Source organism: Neopelma chrysocephalum, unplaced genomic scaffold (genome assembly GCF_003984885.1).
Source record: "Neopelma chrysocephalum unplaced genomic scaffold, ASM398488v2 Primary Assembly neopelma1_61b, whole genome shotgun sequence".
In the NCBI taxonomy this organism is placed as follows: Eukaryota; Metazoa; Chordata; class Aves; order Passeriformes; family Pipridae; genus Neopelma; species Neopelma chrysocephalum.
This window is the reverse complement of record NW_020897717.1, coordinates 5,968,590-5,987,024: the sequence shown is the minus strand read 5'-3', so window position 1 is coordinate 5,987,024 and position 18,435 is coordinate 5,968,590. Positions and strand designations below refer to the sequence as shown.

At 35.6% G+C, this 18,435-nt stretch overlaps 1 protein-coding gene and 1 long non-coding RNA gene across 6 annotated transcripts in view; one reads left to right on the top strand and one right to left on the bottom strand.

Moving 5' to 3' along the window:
* Positions 1-18,435, top strand: part of PLEKHH2 (pleckstrin homology, MyTH4 and FERM domain containing H2) — a 53,651-nt gene that overhangs the window by 1,903 nt on the left and 33,313 nt on the right. For 3 of the 5 annotated variants that reach the window (XR_003534001.1, XM_027681993.1, XM_027681992.1), the window contains exons 2-5: positions 2,535-2,664; positions 15,805-15,867; positions 16,891-17,040; positions 17,500-17,583. Coding sequence is in view for 4 of the 5 variants with exons in the window: in XM_027681993.1 (XP_027537794.1) it covers positions 2,542-2,664; positions 15,805-15,867; positions 16,891-17,040; positions 17,500-17,583 (420 nt within the window). In the remaining variant the exon portion in view is untranslated. The remainder of the gene's footprint in view (positions 1-2,534; positions 2,665-15,804; positions 15,868-16,890; positions 17,041-17,499; positions 17,584-18,435) is intronic. The other 2 variants (XM_027681994.1, XM_027681995.1) reach the window with 2 other exon arrangements.
* Positions 4,643-18,435, bottom strand: part of LOC113966902 — a 51,780-nt gene continuing 37,987 nt past the window's right edge. Inside the window, exon 9 of the long non-coding RNA XR_003534005.1 lies at positions 4,643-9,298. This is a non-coding gene — a long non-coding RNA (uncharacterized LOC113966902). The remainder of the gene's footprint in view (positions 9,299-18,435) is intronic.

The following is an 18,435-nucleotide window of genomic DNA, read 5'->3' as shown; positions in this document are numbered from 1 at the left end:
AGCAAACAACCCACCATAAAAAAGGTTATTTTCAATCTTTTTATCTGTAATGTTTATACAGTGGAATATTAATTAGCTTGGACATTGAGAAACTCCTTGGCTGGACACACTGTTCACTGCCAGAAATCCATCTACTCAAATGCTTTGTCTGTTGAAAGACAAACATTTTTAACTCCACCCTATAATATTGTGCCCTACCGAAAGCAAAAATTCTTTCATTACTTGATCCGTTTGGGTTTCCACTGCCACAAACATTGAAATATCCCACTGTTAACCAGATGTTGGCTGCGTCCCTTTTTGTCTCATGTAGCTGAATAGACAATCTAATAGCAAACTGCCACTCCTCATTACTTAGGAGAGCAGAGTCCAGGCTGTCTGTCCAGATCAACCTGCAGCTGAAACTTCTTCTTCCCTCTGTAAAGTAGGAGAAGCTGGTGCTTGGAAGTGCCACCTTTTCCCTTAGAATGGGGGGACTCTGCATAAGGAGAGAAGAGCACGGATTAGGGATGGGACAACGGTGAGCAAGTTGCTTCCCTGACAGTCCAAGGAATTTTCTGCCAAGCTTAAAAGATGGGGGGGAATGGTAAAAGGCACAATAAGTGTCTTGGTCAGCTCGAAGGATAGCAGTTGAAATGCTTGTGTACTTAATTTTTAGAACTCAGATGTTGTAGGATCGACTCAGGAAGCTATCTTATTAACATGCTTAAATCCTAGTGATTCTATAGGGATTCCTGAGTGGAAGATTCCTGAATAGGGATGGTTGTAACCTCTGGCTTAGCAGCTTGAATCATACTCTGCCAGACCAAGAGGAAGAAGGAGCCAAGAATGGAGCTGTTATCTTCAGACAAGTGATTGTGGTGAAAAACTGACAAATTTTATTCAGTTTTTCTTTCCTAATTTTTCTTCTAACTTAAGATATGGAGTGAAAAAACCAAGGAAATTAGGAAGAAGATTTTGAGCCAGTTTTTCACCTGTTGAGCTATGATGAACTTGAGAGTGATGCAAGACTTGGGAAATTTAGAGGAGAACTAGAAAATATTACTGTAGGAAAGTGAAGAACTTTTTGGAATCCTGCTGATGACTTTGATCTGTCTTGTGATGCTTTGCCTTTACCTTTTTTCTTACTGTTGTCAGAAGCAGTGGAAAAGATAGATGCATAGGTCCAGCTCCAGCTGAGGGGTTTCAACTGGGGCTACCTCCTCCAACACTGGGAGGAAGGGAAGTGCTTGAACCTAGGCTTCTGAAGTTCTGGAGTAGTCATGGGGAGGAGGACTCTCCAAGGTGTTAATTAATCCATGCTGACTATGTCAAGACTTGCAGTATGGAGATCTGTATTATGCATGATTTTCCTGTGTCAGCCTCCTTCGTTACACTGAAAATGCTGGCTACTTGCCTTTCCTTGTGAGGATCTCACTTTTCATGGCATAGGTGACAAACATGCAATATAACCTTATGACTAGTAGTTTTTTTCTTTGTTGTTATCTTCCATCTTCCACTGAATGGAGGTTTTTATATCTGTTTGTTATTTCTGAGATAAATTGGATACTTAGGAGCTATTCAGGCTTCATTTTCAAAGCCACACCTAAGTGTTCAAAGCCCTGCAAAGGCCAGGGCGTTTGCTTAGCAAGGGAACTTCTTAGAGTGAATGGTTACATTCAACCTTCCACTTACTCTTTATTAAACTGTCTACAAACACTTGGAACGCAACAGAACCCAGTCCTTCTGCTTGCACACAGATGATTTTCTTGGCTTCTCAGACTCAAACCACGATGAGCCAGCTCTCATCCTGAATAATTTTTCCAGTACTGCTTGTCCAGAAGGGCATTGAGTTTAATTTCCAGAAGACATGAGCTGTTAAATGGGGATAAAAGCCCAGATTTGAAACCAAAACATGCATGAACCAGGATGTCCTGAGATCTGCAACAGCTAATGCAAAGGGATTGTTTTTCATGTGTGTGGTCTGTTAGGAACCATTTGCTCACCTGCCTTTGCATCTGGAACCAGAAACTCCTCTTTGCATCTCATGAAGGATATTAAATTTTAAACACAATTTGATTAGACATAAGAATTTTAAAACACTTCTAAAAGAGTCATCTGCCAAACATTTAACTTGCATAAAACCAAATGTTCTACTAACACACAGACAGTTACACCTATGTAAGGCATTTTCTAAGCAAAAGCTCAGTTCTCTACAAGCCTCTCCTGCGTAAGAAAGGATATATACAGTAACTGAAGATTAAGATCCGTGAAGTGTCGCTGCTTATCAAGGAAAACTAATTGCAGCCCCAAAATTTTAGGAGAAATTAAAATGTGATAAAACTAAATATTAGCAACACAGATTTCAGAATTTGATAGTTATGATTAGGGCTTTTGTAAACTAGTGTATTTTTACTAAGTTTTATGAAACTGTACATGTATAAAATTTGGGGACATTCTTAAGATTTATATAAAATAGGTTAGTGTGCATAGTAAAAAAGTCAGACATTAAATACATACTCAATTTGATATGGGGATTTTTTCCCTTTTTTTTCCAGCATAAATATGGCTGAACTTTCAGAGCCAGATGGTACTGTAAACTGGAAGGAAAGATGTTTAACTTTGGAGTCACAGTTAATGAAATTTCGTCTCCAAGCAAGCAAGATCAGAGAATTGCTAGCAGAAAAGGTAGGTCTCATCATATGAATTTTAATGCTGTATAAATTATTTTATAATGGGGGCTGATCACATGTCATGGTTTGAGATTACAAGTACCGAGGTTTTTTCAGAAGGGGAAAAATAGCATTTTAAAACAAAATATATGGACAACAGGTATGTTTTAATGCTGTAAAAGAATTTCACACATCAGAATTGCCAGAAAAAAATGTTCATTTTCAAATAAGAGCGCACTGGCAACTCTCCTGCAGAAAAAAATATGTATCCAGTAATCACTTTTACAACATTGAAATTAATATTTAACACATTTATTAAGTATTTAAAATGTGATTTAAGACACAGAAATCATTGCAGAGAAAATCCAGAAGTATTATTTCCCCCAGTATTCCTGACTGAATTGAGTAATTTACCAGATTTTATTTTCCTATAATAAGACACTTCCAGCTATGGCTCATCACCTGAGTCTGGGGACCCAGGAAGTTGAAAAGTATTGTATCATTTAATTTGAAGAATACCGTTTAAATATATACTTAATTGCTATTAGAAAGCAGTGTAGGTAGAAACTCTAAACTGTTTACCTAATCATGCAATTTTTCTGTATGGCAAACCCTCATTGAAGAGGTATTGCAGAATATTGGGTTTTGAAAGAACAATAAGCTGTTCAAAAGCCATCCTTTAAAATTTCATTTAAGAATAAAAAAAATAAAAAAGGAAAGCTACTTGTGTCTTTCATTCCAGTTTGCAAGGCTCATAGATAAGTTAATGAGTTACTGCCATCAGTCTTGGAGGAAAGAGTACAACAGTGTCTTCTGTAACACTCCACAAGATTATTGGATGCTTACACAGTTGGAGCTGTTAGATCATATATATCTGTTCTGTGTCTTTACCCCGTTTGGACCACTGCATTTTCAGATTCTGGATGGAAGTCAAGTGGCTAAACAGTGGACATGACTGTTCTGGGAACTTTCCAGCAGCCCTAACTACCATGTTTTATGTGGCTGCTGCTGATTATAGTTTTGGCAACCAAAAAGTTACAATTCATGAACAGCCCTTCACAATACAATCTGAGTTTAAAGAAAATATTTTAGAAATTTTAATGCTTTCTATTTGACTTTTCACTTTCTTCCTTTACAGTTTGCATTTACAGGCTGTTAACTGCTAGAAATATCCCCTTAAATTAACAGAAATATATGCATAATCATGTCATTTCAAATATTGGCATTAAAAACCCCCAAACAAGCAGAATAAGGGGGATAAAATCACAAATCTTCAGCACTGTGCCTGAAACAAAGCACTTCAAGGCAAATTACACTCTCACATCTGTGATAAACATGACTCCAGAATAGTTTAAAAAATCTTAAGCACTTGTCATGTTACTGCCCTCTTGTTTTAATTTGCCTTATCTTTCTCAGAAATTTTAGAAAAAGTGAAGCGTTTACAGGAATTGCAAATGGGAGAAATGTTTTCTGGTGAAGACCACAGGTCCACCAAGTATTCAGTTGGGGTAATTTGATATATTGCTCTCCTGAGCAGGGCATTAGCAGACTTCTTGAAAAATAATCCTTCTCCTTACTTTGTCACTTTGACTTTTTAATATGAATCTTTCAGTCATCAACTGGAGTTCCGCTGGGATATGCATTCAAGACTGGTCAGAGCTCAACAAAATGAGATGATATTCATCTGCAAGTTTAGCAGTCTTGAAGAATTCAAAACCAACCGTGTTCAAAAAGGGAACTAAAGTGTTTGTGTGTATTTGGGCATTGGTTTTATTTGCCAGTAATCCAGCGGTTATTTTTTCCACATATTTAGTTTTTGAAATTATACAAACAATTCTCAGTATTTGTTACAGGAAAGATACACTCACGGTAGTTTGAAATTAAACTGCATGGAACTGTTTCTCACAAATATGTTTGAGAAATAGCAAAGTGAATAATTAAGACCTGATTGGCCAGTACTTGATGATCATCCTGATATTAATGACGAAGAATAATACAGCTGATGTCAGCCTTTATAGGTACTTTCTAGTACCCATTTGTTACCTGTTACAGAATGAGACAAATTGGCAAAGCACATAAATAATTCTCACTCTTACTTTGATTAGCACAGGCCTTTATTTGTGGTTTTGTTTACAATCATCTCTATGCTATGAAATGTGTACTAAAACATTGAACAATAGCACCAGACAGTGTTCCACTTCAAAATAGCAACAGAAATCACAGTACTGTGGCGTGACAGACATAAAACCCTGTGGGTATTATACTACGTAATTGTTGTAAAAAACCGTAAGAATGATATTGTGACAAAAACAGGTAGTCTCTACAGGAAGGTAAGAGAAATGAATTGATGGTAATTCTCTAGCCTTTCTCTGCATGTGTTTGAGAGGTATCTCTTCAAGACAGTGAATCAGGAAAAGGAGTTTACATCCTATTATACTATGTGTAGGGCTTTTCAGAAACCGCCATTGAGTTTTTTCCCTTATATTTGTTATATTTGTTAACTTAGTCTAAAACCAGATTTAAATAAGGGATTGCTTGAATCTATCCATTTCCAATATTTGTATCTGTGACCTGTGTGCTTCTGTAAATGTATTCAGGCTGTGGATTAATTGAAGTACTTTTCTTACACACTAGAAATTAAATACCTTTGCATAGTTATCTTATTTAACATTGCCCCTGCAAATAAATGAACAATCAATATGAAAAGTCTTGAGTGTATTATTCCAGTAGATGTGTTCAAATTTAGAAAAACAAACTATTTACTGTGTTTTGTAAGTTTAGTGAGTAGTCATCCTTGAACCTTGGTGGTTGAGGAGGTTGAGAAATTTGCATTGTAAATGTGTTTCTGCAGTCTAGCAGAACTTAAATTTTTTAGTGAACTCGGGAAAAAGAAGAGAGAGAAGCAACAGAATACACAGTGTTTTCAGAAAACTTAATCCATTCACTGTTGTTTATTAGTTTGAGTTTTTAATATTTTTTCATTTTGCCAAGTAAAGAGTCTATATTTATAAATCTAATGTGCAAAGAATGAGACCTTGTTGGAGTTTTAAGCAGAAGCTGCTGCTGTAAGTGGGAGAGGTCTTTACAGGAATTTAAGGAATGATGTAGAAAGTATCCTAGTATGCCAAATTTAGGATGCCTGTGGAACTGAGTTTTAAGCAGAAACCTTTATTTTAATGCAGCTTGAGTCTTACGTATAAGAAGAGTTTACTAAAAAAAACACTTTGTTGAATAAAAGATTACAGTGTTATACTGAAAGTTAAGATTCCAGCTGGCATTTCAAGTCATAGGAGAAGTTAGTGACCTTCAGTCTTTTCATAGTAAGTACGTTTTTCACCTAAAATATGTGTGCAACATCAGGTGTAAAGTTAATGTTCTTCCTACTGCTAAAATTTCTTTTAGTAGGAGAACTACATCTCTGTCTTAAATTCCCACTTGGGCAGCCTCCACTGAATTTCTTTTTCGTGAGACCCTGTAAGGACTGAATATGGCACTAACCCAAATGTTGCATTATGGGCTGTCCAGTAATACTCAACATTCACATGAACATCTCCCAAGTTTGTTTCCTTCAGTGCTGAGGGTCATTATATTGTGCTTTAAGTTATTTTCATATGTATATTGGTTTGTTTGCTTTTAACCTTTCATTTGGATATTCTCTGTATACATGCTCAGCTGGCAACCAAGTGTGTAGACGACAAATGCCATAATATTTACACTTTCCGTGCAGTTTATGGAAACGGAATGATAACCAACTTTTAGGCCAAATACTATTTCCTACATATTCCAAAGCATAACACATTTCAAACTTTGTCTTACAAACCAACAGCTAAATCCAGGTCCCATTGTATTTTTATTCATTTAACAGTCCTATTTATGGTATGTCATTTGACATTTGAAAATTAAGCAGATGCAGTATGTTTTGTTATCTCTGGCATGACAATTTCATGTTTAATGTTTTCAGAGGCAAAGTCTATAACACATTTGACTTAGGCAGTGATTGCCAATATGAAAACTGTAAAAAAAGCACAATGAGTATTTCCATTCAAAGGATTATGAGGGGTAAACTAAAAGGGAGCAAAGTACCATTGAACCAAAATTATTCAAATGAAGGTTATTTTTCAGTATTTCATTCCTCTTAAAAGACTTCTTGTCATGGAAAATACATTCAGATGCAATTAAGAAGATACAGGAGAAAGCAATGAGAGTTAAAGAGAATAAACATTTCTATGGCTAGAGTTTTAGGTCTGTTTACAGCTTTTTAATACCTACACATTTTTCTTATAGTTTCATTTTTATGCTTTGTCTATTATTAAGTTTTTCTATTTATTATAGAAAACTATAATAGTTTTCTATTATACTGTTTTATAACAGTAGAGGGTTTTTTGTTGTTGTTTTTGTACATCTTAAAACTACATTCTTTCTAAGGAGGCTGAAGATGAAAAAAAAAAAAAAAGAACTCAGGAAGCAATAAATTAGCTGTTCTTCTAGAGGCCTGGCTGGGTAATGGCATGAAGAGCACAGCTCTTGCTGTGAGGCCAGAGGATTAATATCTTCCCTTGGGTGGTACGGAGACAAGGTCATCAGTTCTATTCCAGCCCACCTGAGATGGGGAAGTTTGTGGAAGTCGTGGAAGCTGTGATAGTGGGCAGCCACCTGTGCAGATTCTTAGCCAACCTAATATTTGTTTAGCATTCCATTTTTAGGAGCTACAAGATGTTTTTTCTCCATTTTTCATGGTGAGAACTCTTTTTGCTCTTAGAAATTACACATTTAATTTTCATTCCCTTGGCGAGCATTTTCAGGCTTTAAATATCTGTTGCAATATGCAGCCTTACGTATATTTCTAGAATCTCTTGCTCCTTCAACATCTGTTTCCTGAGTGTCCTATACCCTTTAATTTCATTAGTAAATTCCGTTTCAGTCAAGTTTTCTATTTGTAAAATGTTGACAGTGAGTGGTACCTTTAATTCTTAAACCATCCTCTCAGTGGCGTGAAAACAGGCCCCCTGTTTCAGATGGACGTTCATGTTGTGGATCTAGTCAGAAGTCCCAGTTCAGTGAGACAGAGCTATAGAATTTCCACAATTGCAATACAATGATCAATACAAAACCAAGCAGATCAACAAGCAGTTCTTGATACGTTTCTCTTTTTCATTTTAAGCACGATGTGAGACTTCTTTTTCCTTTGCTTGCCAAAGTGCTTTGTCCCTCTTGCTAAACTATCTTCACTTCTTTCAAGATTTTAGATGTTAGGGTGGTGTCTGTTTGTGCTAGAGTGGCGGTCTACAGAATTATATTTGATCGTGTCTGTGCAATTTAACTATCAAGACAAGATCTGAGTTGGAAAAGATGACAGCCAGAAAGAGTGAACATTCCTAGTGTTTTACCAGGCTTAGGAGAGTCCTATGACTGACGGTGGGGAAAGCACAGTTGTTCAGCCAACGTTGCACACTGCTCAGTTCTCCTTCACTGCACTGCCTCCCCAAATCCCACTGCTGAATTTAACTTTTTAAAGTCTATATTTACTGGCAGCTGGCCTAGATTACCAATTCTGGAAGAGTTCCCTCCCTGGGCTTTTCTGTTCTATATTTTTAATTTATATAGTTTCCAGAAGAAATCATTAATTTTACTACAATGAACTTAACTGAGATGTGAAAGATTGGTTTTTTTCATATGTACTTTTCACCCACTTAATGACCACTAGGAAAACCTTTTGAGACAAATAATTCTTAAAATCATGCTGAAAGAAGTAAAATATAACTCGGTGGTAAGACTGGTCTCATCATGGAGAGTGACAGAAATTTTGAGCCTGATCATTTTGGAAACTGACCAAATAGAGACTGATAATTTCTGGAAGTTTTGTTTTGTTCCAAGGAAAGAAAGGCTTTTGTGCTAGGCATAGTTCATCTAAATGAGCTGAATTGCTAAAAAGGAGAGTTAAGAGGGACTTGCAGTTAAGAAGTGCCTTTTGCCTATTTAGGACAGCATTGCCAGAATTTGCTGTAGTTAGAAGTGAACAGGATTGTGATGAAGATTGTAGAACTATTAGCCATCTGCAGAAGAAGCAGAAGCATATATGTCTATATATGTGTTTAGACTTACATACATATATATATAATATATATAACTTTGATATCAAAGAAACAAATTGGTTTTACTCTCCATATATCAGTGTGACAGAGAAAGATAAAATGAAGAGGAGTTTTGCAGATTTGCATAGGAATATGCAAATGTCCTATGACACTGCTTTGTTCATGAGAAGAATCGTAGCCTTTTCCCTTTTAATTGGTATTAAAAATTAAGAAGATGGGAGAAGAAGAAACATGAGAGTGCACTGAAAAATAGAAGCTTGCAAACTAACAGGTTGTAAGCACTAATCTGTGTGTTGCAGTAGTCATAACCTAGGTGGGCATTCAGGTGGGATTTGTAGGAAAAAATAAGGCTGTAGCTTTAGAGATTTAAGGCAGATAACTAAATCTTTCATCTAAAGATTTTTTTAATGTAGGAAATAATAACAAACAGTAAAATTTCATATATTATGAACCAGTAAAATAGTCAAGAAAATTTACCATGCTTGATCTGTGAGTAGCCTAAGGAACATTTGAGCCCCATCAAGACTCAGCCTTTAGCATTAGCCCTTTTGGGGAGATCTGTGGCAAAAAGAAGATTAGCTACAGAAAGCAATTCTTCATTTTGATGACTAAAAAACTGAGTAATACTTTTATAGGTTTTGTCTTGTTCTAGGGAAAAGCTATTGTGACAAAATATTCAATTTCATTTTTCACTGAAGGCATATTTAATTTTATAAATATAGGTGTGTCTGAGATATCATTTCCTAGATCTATGTGACAAAATATATTTCTATTTAATAGTTAAAATGTAAAGCTGTTCTATTAAAGATAAGTCTTTCTAATTACTGTATTTCCTTTGGGATAAAAAAATCAACCAGTAAAGAACAAAGTATTTCTTCCCCAAGGCATGTGCTCATTCCTCCTTTACAAATTATCTTCTTATTTATTTTTCCTGTGAAATACTAGTATATTTATTTTACATCTCTGTTCTTTAGGTGTTTCATCTATATGGCTTAATTAGTCAGGTTGTATTTTGAAGTTTGTTGTAATTTATAAAGATTTAACACTGCCCTTATGGAAAATACATAATACATAGAAGAGAAATGTCAAGACAGAAGGAATAATGTTTGAAAATGTGGATGTAACATACCCAGTCAGCTTTTTAATCAATGAGCTACAGAAGTAGGAGGAATACTAGTGTATTTTCCTAAACTAAACCACCAAAAAAGAGACCTTTTTGTAAAAAGAGCAAGTAATGCTTCTAAAACAGTTTTACCATTGCTTTTAACTAACAAATGTATGCAAGGCTTTATACATGTATGGATTGGGCATAGCATATTTTAAACCGTGAAAACTGGTGGTTGTCAAAGCCACCAGCAAGCACATTACTTGCTTTTAAGGAGTACTGACTTTTCTTATGGAAATGCAGAGATTTGTTGAAATATTTGGGTCTAAACATAGGAGTGGGGACCCCTGGTGGTCTAGTGGTTAGGATGCGGCGCTCTCACCGCCGCGGCCCAGGTTCGATTCCCGGTCAGGGAACTCCCCCTGGCAGGTGGAGCTCGTCAGCCCTGTAAGGCCATCCATCTATGAGAAGGTCACTCTGAACAAACCTACGTCCTGAGGACCTCACTGCCATTGTCCAAGCTCGCTTGGCCCCGGCAGATGAACCTTAGGATTAAAGGGTGGGCTCAGTTCAGCACATGCTGTGTCTCACCTAAAAAATCCATTGCGCAGGCTTGAAAGGTAAAAGACCTTTCCCAAAATCTTCGTTCGCGAAGACTGGCCATTATTATTATTAAACATAGGAGTATAGAAACAAAAGGGGAAATCTTGGTCACATACAGTGCTCTGAAATAGCTGACAGGCAAATTCTTTAAACCTTTTATAAACTTATGAAGCATGAGATAAAAAACCCCAGATCTTTTGCCTTTATAGCTTCTTTCTTACTCAGTGTGAAAAATTAGGGTCTTCTAATTGCCAGCCTATGTTTATTCATCATCTGTTTATATCTGCTTGCACCTTTGAAAGACAGTTGTAGATGTGTTTATCTCTAAATTGCTTCTTCTATTTGTTTATTTGTAGAAGCAACCATATACCTATGTTTCTCTGGTTTTGGTAAGTCCTATGTGGTGTGAGGACTGAATCACTGAATCTAAAAATGGTCAGATTTACTACTCTTTTTTTTATGTGGAACATTATTTTTCAACCACAGATGGTTTGGGATTTTTTTTCAGATGAGAAGAATTGAAAATTTGAAATGCAAGGAAAAAAACAGACTCTAAACCATTCTCAAATCAGTGGAAGTTCTGCACTTCATCAATAGACAGACTGTATTTCTGCTTCAGACACAGAGAAGGGATGTTTTTCTCTTTGTTCATTAATGATCATATTTTTTCCTATATTTTTTTCAAAAGATTTTCACCTTTTCCATCTGATGCAACTGTGATGTGTATAATGTTAAAAACTAGGAGGCAGTGTATTATGCACTGATTATAACGTAAATTTCAAACAGGAATGGGACAAACTGTTACATTGAAAGTTGACTTGGATAAAAAATTAGGGGTTTGTTCTTATACATAACATACATTTATAATATACATATATATGCATACAAAAGGAGTATTTTTGAAATCTGTGAGTGATGATTTTTGAGTTTATACCCTTTGGTGTTTTCATGCAATATGTTCTTTAATCAAATGAAAATTTATTTACTTGCATAAAAATATATATGTTAAACATTTCTGAATACAGTCAAGAAACTTACAGGTGACCTTTGAAAAAGAACCACTGTATGATTTGCCTTTGTATTTTACAAAATTCCCAGCAACTATGTGTTGTGCTTCAATGCTTAGACCCCTAAGGCAGTACACCTCTTGGTTTTTATTGCTGCCATGTTTCTTCAAAGAATTCAGTATTTATTCATATGTGGCATTTCTCTGTTTGTTTTTTGAACAAAAATAGCTCAATTTGATGAGCATCAGATGTAGAGTGGTTATTTCCATAGTAAGTTTAAAAACAAATCTGTTTCTAACAATAGATACTGTTTTCTATAGTTTAGATAATTGATGCAGCATGCACTAATGCATTTTCTGAAAATTGTAAGAGGATATTTCACCTAAAGACAGAAGGAGAAAGTGCAGGTTAAAATAGCAGTCTGTTCTTCTGTAATGATAGTATTCTTTAGTCAGCATGCATGTACTTTTTGTCATGGGCTTAAAACATTTATTCTTTATATTTAAAACTGTAAAATCAAAACCAATGTATATTATGACAGGATATCTCTGGATTTCTTAATGAATTTTGGGAAGAACCTGCACCAATCTGGTGTGGGTGGCAAGAATATTCTTTATAAGAGGTTTGATGAACTGGGGCATTATTTAAAGTTACCTCATCCAGGACATTATAGAAAATTAAGCTTAAATATACTTCACTTGCCAGATATTATCAATGACATGATGGCCCTGCATGTTTCTCCTGGGAAGCCAACTTTATGTCTGTTCACTTTACAGACCATAGTTCATTCAAGCAATGTCTAGCCTATCAGCTGATACATAACATTTCGACCCAGTGAAGGTGGCAATTTCTATAGATGTATCTAGAAAGAAGTTGGTGGGACAGAGGTATAAGTCAACAGACTTTTCTGTTTTTCAAATCATGTTCCATATAAACTCAGAGTTGGTCATCAATATTCAGGATGCAGCCATAGGTAAGAGTTCTTCTGCATACACAGAGCACACTTGACCTTTGCCTCTAAATGTGGCAGTTACCTGCCACTTCCATTGTGAGTTTAAGTTGGTTTTTTTCCATTTTTATTTGAGGATAAGCTATCAATCCATGGTCTGAAATTGTCTTCGTAGTCATTGGGTAAGGAGGATTTACCACTGCATTTCATTCTTGACGAGTTCAAAGCATAACTTGATTTAAACAATTAGCTATTAGCCCAGTCACAAATATTCACCTTCTCTCATCTCTCTCTCAGTAGTGCTGTGATCATTGTTATTAAACTCACCCTCACCACCAATTTAAGAAGGTTTTAGGTTAGGTTTTGTTTTTGAAGAAAAAGCCTTCCTTCGGAACTAGTTCCAGTCTTTTGCCCTACAAGTTTTATAGCCTTCAGAATATCCTAAAGCAATCATTTTTTCTGTTTAACTTCACAGACCTAAAAAGAAGCAAAGCAGTCAGAATACAGACGTAAATCTATTTTTTCAAGCAAAGCCACTTTGTGGATTGTTTAGAGATTATTTATGCAAATGGGGGAAATATATTTTTTAAGTTTCATTATTATTACAGGACTCTGCAAAACAAGTCTATATAAACTCTAAATAAAGGGAAAATCAGGACTCAGTAATTATTATGTAGCATCAAATTATTGAAATGCCAGCCAATTTAACTTTACTAGAAGTGCTCACATTTGGTAACTATGGTATTCCATTCTTGATGAATAATATAGATTGCTTCCTTTTAACAGGAGTCTCCCAAAATAAATTCAAGACTGTTAAAAATTTTGCAAACAAAATCTCACATTTAGTTGTTGCCAGGAAGCTGATTGGTGTATCTGTATGGTGAGACCATGGAAAGTTTCTTAGCATACCTTCTTGAAATTACAGTTAACTGTAAAAGAAGCAAAAATAAACTTTGTTCTTCCATTTTTAGTCTCTGAATGACCTTTCTCTTGGTAATTCTCTCAGCTTCTTTGGCTCCTAGCTTTACATTCATCTTAGCAACAGCTTTATTCAAATCATATTCTTCATCTACATGAATATGCTATTATATTCCTGGTCCTGTGCAACAGTATATATTCCTAGCAAGAGGTGCATTGTGTAGTTTCAGTGTGCAAACGTAGAAAGAACTTAGGTCTTTAGTGCACTTTATTATCCAGAACTTGAACTGTTGTGTAGAAGAGCAGCACTACTGCTTAATGCTTGTACAGTGACTCAGTGATAATTAGATATTGCTAGAGAGACTAGTTGTTTTCAGGTTTAAGCCAAGCTGGAGCTAGTTGAGCTGCAGTGGCAGCAGAGTGAACTTGGCAAGCAACATTTTCAGGTTTTAATTTCATTTATTAAATTTCTCAGGTTTCTGATACTACCTTACAGGTGAAATTACTTACAGGACATAAATGAATTGTCAGTCACATTTACAAATTGTTTGTTTGTGAAAGTTGATGAAAAATTTTCTATTCATCAGTGATGAACTTCACATTATAAATGTCTGAAGGAGTTTTCTGTCGTAATATTCTAGAACATTAAGAGTCATAATATTACAGAACATTAGTTCATTATTGATATAATAGCTGCACTTAGTTTAGCATAGTGCTTTTACTACAGTAGAATGTTAATTGACCATGTATGCAGAAATAACCTTAATTTCTGAATCCTCAACTCACTAAAAAATGTCTGAAAAACTATATTAAAGTAAGTCTTGCAAACCCCACTTCTATTTGAATGTAAAACCAGAAAAGACAGATGGACAGCAACCTTGGAATTCAAAATTCTAAAAATTAAACTCAAAGTTAAAATCTCCATATGAGGTCATATAAATATGAAATTAAATACATGTGGCCAGAGGGGAACAAAGAAAGCTTATCTCCCTGTCCATCTGCCTGGACTGTTAGCACACGAATGACTGGGAAGATCATATCCTTAGAAGTGTTCTTGCAAAACAACTCACTGGGGACCCAACCATAACCATGTGGATTGTGAAATGTTTGTTGCTCTTGTATCAGTGGTGTGTTGTGGTATTATGTTATAGAGTGTGGGGTTTTGTATTGCATGACAAAGTACTAGAAAGTCAGTCAAATCTTTTTTTTTAATGTTTGTGAAAACCCATTTTCTCAATTTTCAGTTATTGATTGATACAAAATGATGACTCTGTGTCTTTGTCTGAATGTGGTGCTAAAAGTTCCATGTGATTGACAACATAACTGACAAGAGAAAAAAAAGAGATGGAGAGTGAAAGAGAAACTGAAAGATGCCAGAAATAAAATAAAAACGGGACAGGATGAAACTGATTATTTTAAAGCCATGCAGTAAACTGGAGAAGGAATAAATGGTTTTCATTTGCATTATTTGTATCATATGCTTTTCTATGAACAATTTTAAATCTGAATATTGAGTATCCCATGTTAATTATTTGATGTTTCATCCTCTTCAGATGAACTGAGGTCTCAGCTAGGTCTTTCCTGAGAACCAGCAAGTCCTTAAATCATGGAGTACCTTATGTACTTTTAAGTGTTACTTCAGTTAACAGTTACACAGTTTACTTTTTTTAAAAGTCACTAAAATCAGACTAGAGAGCTCTTAACAAAACATAACAAAATGTAAACAAAGTATATTTTTCTGGCCTCTTCTGGTCCATATTCTGTTGGTAAAACATTCAAAATAAATAATGTAAAATGCAGGGGTTTTCCGAGGCCCTGGGCAAAGGTTGAGCCTGTGATTCATTAGGCAACATTATAAAGTAACAGATCGGGATCTCCCCCCACTCAGAGGTGACCTGAACTCCTCCAGGTCACACTGTTTTCTGTCTTCATCCATTGCTCCTGTGGAGCACCTGAGTCCACTGTGACCCTTCTGCCACATCCTGGCTTCATCATGCAGAGGGTAGAAAAGTCTGGGATAGGCCTCGTAGCACATTTGTCCAAAGAGCTGACTTTGCCAACTTCAGAAGAATTAGTGTCCAAATTGTATAAGTGCCAAGTACCCTTTACTCCTGCCAATTTTGGAAGGACATGAAGGAGCTTAGTACTTTCTAAGACTCTGAGCCCGCATGAGGAAAGTTTCAGGGCTATTGACAAAGGAATTTCTACTCTTGATAGCAGAGAAAAAAACCAGTATGTCATATAGCAGCCCCAAAATTATACTATGAAGAAAACTTGATTTATTTTTCTGTAGAAGAGTCTTTACAATGTTTTAATACAGCCATGATGAAGAATTCTTTTTCCAGTCCAATGCACTGTTTATCCTATTTTTATGCTCCTGCCCACAACCTGTTGTTTCCTTTTTCAAAACAGATCATGAAAATACCCGCGGCAACGGGCAGAAGGCATGGCCTTTTTACTATATGTTTTTATATGTCTACAGATGCAGCAGCTTGAGAAACAAGTTATAGATGCTGATCGTCAAGCAGAGAGAGCATTTCAGCAGGTATATATATTGTAAAATATCTCTCACCAGCTATGTGTGTGATACTATGTGCATGAAGTGAAGTTCAGAAAATTGCTATTTCTTCTTCTCAAAAAGGAGAAGACAGTTTCTTTTACATCTGTTGATTTGTCTTAACAGAGATTTTCTAACACCTTTCTTTGCTTGCTGTCCAGTTCAGGTCAATAAAGTCAAAGCTAACATCACAAATCAAAAATAGATACATGTAATGAGCTTCTTCATTGATGCACCATGAGTCTTTGATACGTGTGCACATGGAAAACTGACTTATTCTAGAAGATCTGTAAGAAAATAAAACAAGGCTGTCCAATACAGGCTCTAATAGGACTATTCTATGTTGTTTGTTCCTCTTGTAGAAATTACATCATCTAAAGAATGAGATCATGGCTAAATATTTAACCAAAGTTGCTTTCCAATTCCAAATGGCAGATATATCTCCTGTAGACATTTTATGAACATATCTCTGGTATTCCCAAAACATTCTTCATATCTTACTCTGAGACAGATAGAAACTGAAAATTATAAGAATAAAAATGTTCATGTACTAATTTGGAGTTAGAAAACATTCCTGACTATAAGCCAAGTACTTTTAAGCCATTTTTTAGAATGCTGCTGATAACCTGCTGGGTTTTTTTACAGTGTGCAATTGTTTATTTATTAAAACATTGTTTATCAAGCCTAACTACAGCTCCCTGTAGATAAATTGCATTTTTCCCATGTTGGCATTTCTAAAAGTGTGTGTTACAAAACTAGAAGCCTCTTAGAGATACTAACGAAATATATATGTATAAGGTCTTTCGATGTTTTGCCAGTCCTGTTGATATTAGATGCATAGGGAGTCATAATGAACTGTGGGATTTCTTCTCAAATAAGCTTCAAAACATTGCAGGGTTATCTTGAATCTAAGTGTGGAGGCAATTTTAACAGTCTGTTTTGTGTTTAGATTACTACCTTTGACTTGGAGTATTATGTTTCTTAAACTTTTACATTTGACTTTCCAAATAGGTGCAGGTCATGGAAGAAAAACTAAAAGCAGCAAACGTTCAAACAAGTGAATCAGAAACCAGGCTATATAAGAGATGTCAAGATCTGGAGATCCTGATACAAGATAAAAATGACATAATACAAAAATTGGAGAAACAGCTTGAAGAACAGGTTAGAAATAACGGTGTTACAAAAGAGGAACATCAATTCCATTCTTAATTATACAAAAGGAAAATAAAATTTAAGATCAATAGAGGACAGAAAAGTTTAACATTATTTCTGTTGTTTGATTAAAGAGGTTCCCATGAGAAGTATATAATTTGAATAATGTTTATTCATTTGGAAATTATGCTCTGGATTCCTTTGAAAGAACATCTAACTTTTAAGAGGGGAAAGAGGTTCTTACTCTTCACTGTCTCCCCTGAAGAGCTTTCATTTTTCCTAGAGGAAAGAGGAACAGTAGCCTCTGTGAAGGATCTATTCCTTATTTTTTGAAAATCATTGTTGCACTTTTGCATATTGCCCAGGAGCCTGAATTACTTCAAGCAATCTTAGGATTTGTGTCTGAAGATACTACTCAGGCAGACTATATTACTCAGTGAAAAATATGCTTATGTCAATTTTTTCCAGAAGCAAATAAGACTGCAAGAAGCAAAAATCATAGAAGAAAAAGCAGCTAAAATAAAAGAATGGGTGACAGTCAAGCTTCATGAGGTATAACTCTTGCTACAATACTTACACAGAAAATATAATGTTGTGACTGGATATCCCTTATACTTTTTGGCTGTCAAAGGCCTTTGTGCCCTAGTAAAAAAAAAAAAAAAGCTTCCCAGTTTTACTGACCTATACAGTTATTTGCTTGAAAGGGGAAAAATTAAAACCATGGCACAGAGAGCAGAGCTCCATGTCACTTAAATTCTGATGTCTGATTTGGTCAGCTAGTATGTCTGGGTCCTCTTTATAGAGAAAGGGCCCAGAACTGCTCTCTGAAAGGTCAGCTTCTCCACTAATTCAGAGAGCTTAGCTGGCAAACTGAGCTTGCTCAAGTAGATGCCTGAAGTGTGAATAATCCCCAGAAAGCTGACCAACTCTGCTGGGATCTGGCAGAAAAAAGGACTTGATCATTTTTTATTTCACAATGCCAACAGTACTCTTAGTCATGAATAGTTTCAGAGGCACCAGCTCTAGTCTCAAGAGACCTGTTGTGTCCCTTTTTTCTCTGCTGTGGTAAGATAACCATGTCTTAGCCCTGCCTAAGGCTGTCAGTTTTGGTGTGCAGCTGTGCTTTCTCCTCCCCGTGTGTAGAATTCAAAATTGCCCATAAAAGTTAAAATCCTACTCTGTTGTGGTTAACTGGAAGTTATACTCACTATAGTTGAAAAAAAAAATTATTATTTTCATAGTAAGAAACTAGAAGTAACATTTAGCCTGTGAGAGGAGTTTTTGAAATAATTTAATAAAAATGCCATTAAAATTAGCTAAAATTACCTTGAAAAAGTTCAGGCAAAATCAAGTATGACTCAAACTATTTACTTAGTTTGAAACGTGGAGAATCTCAAGCTAATT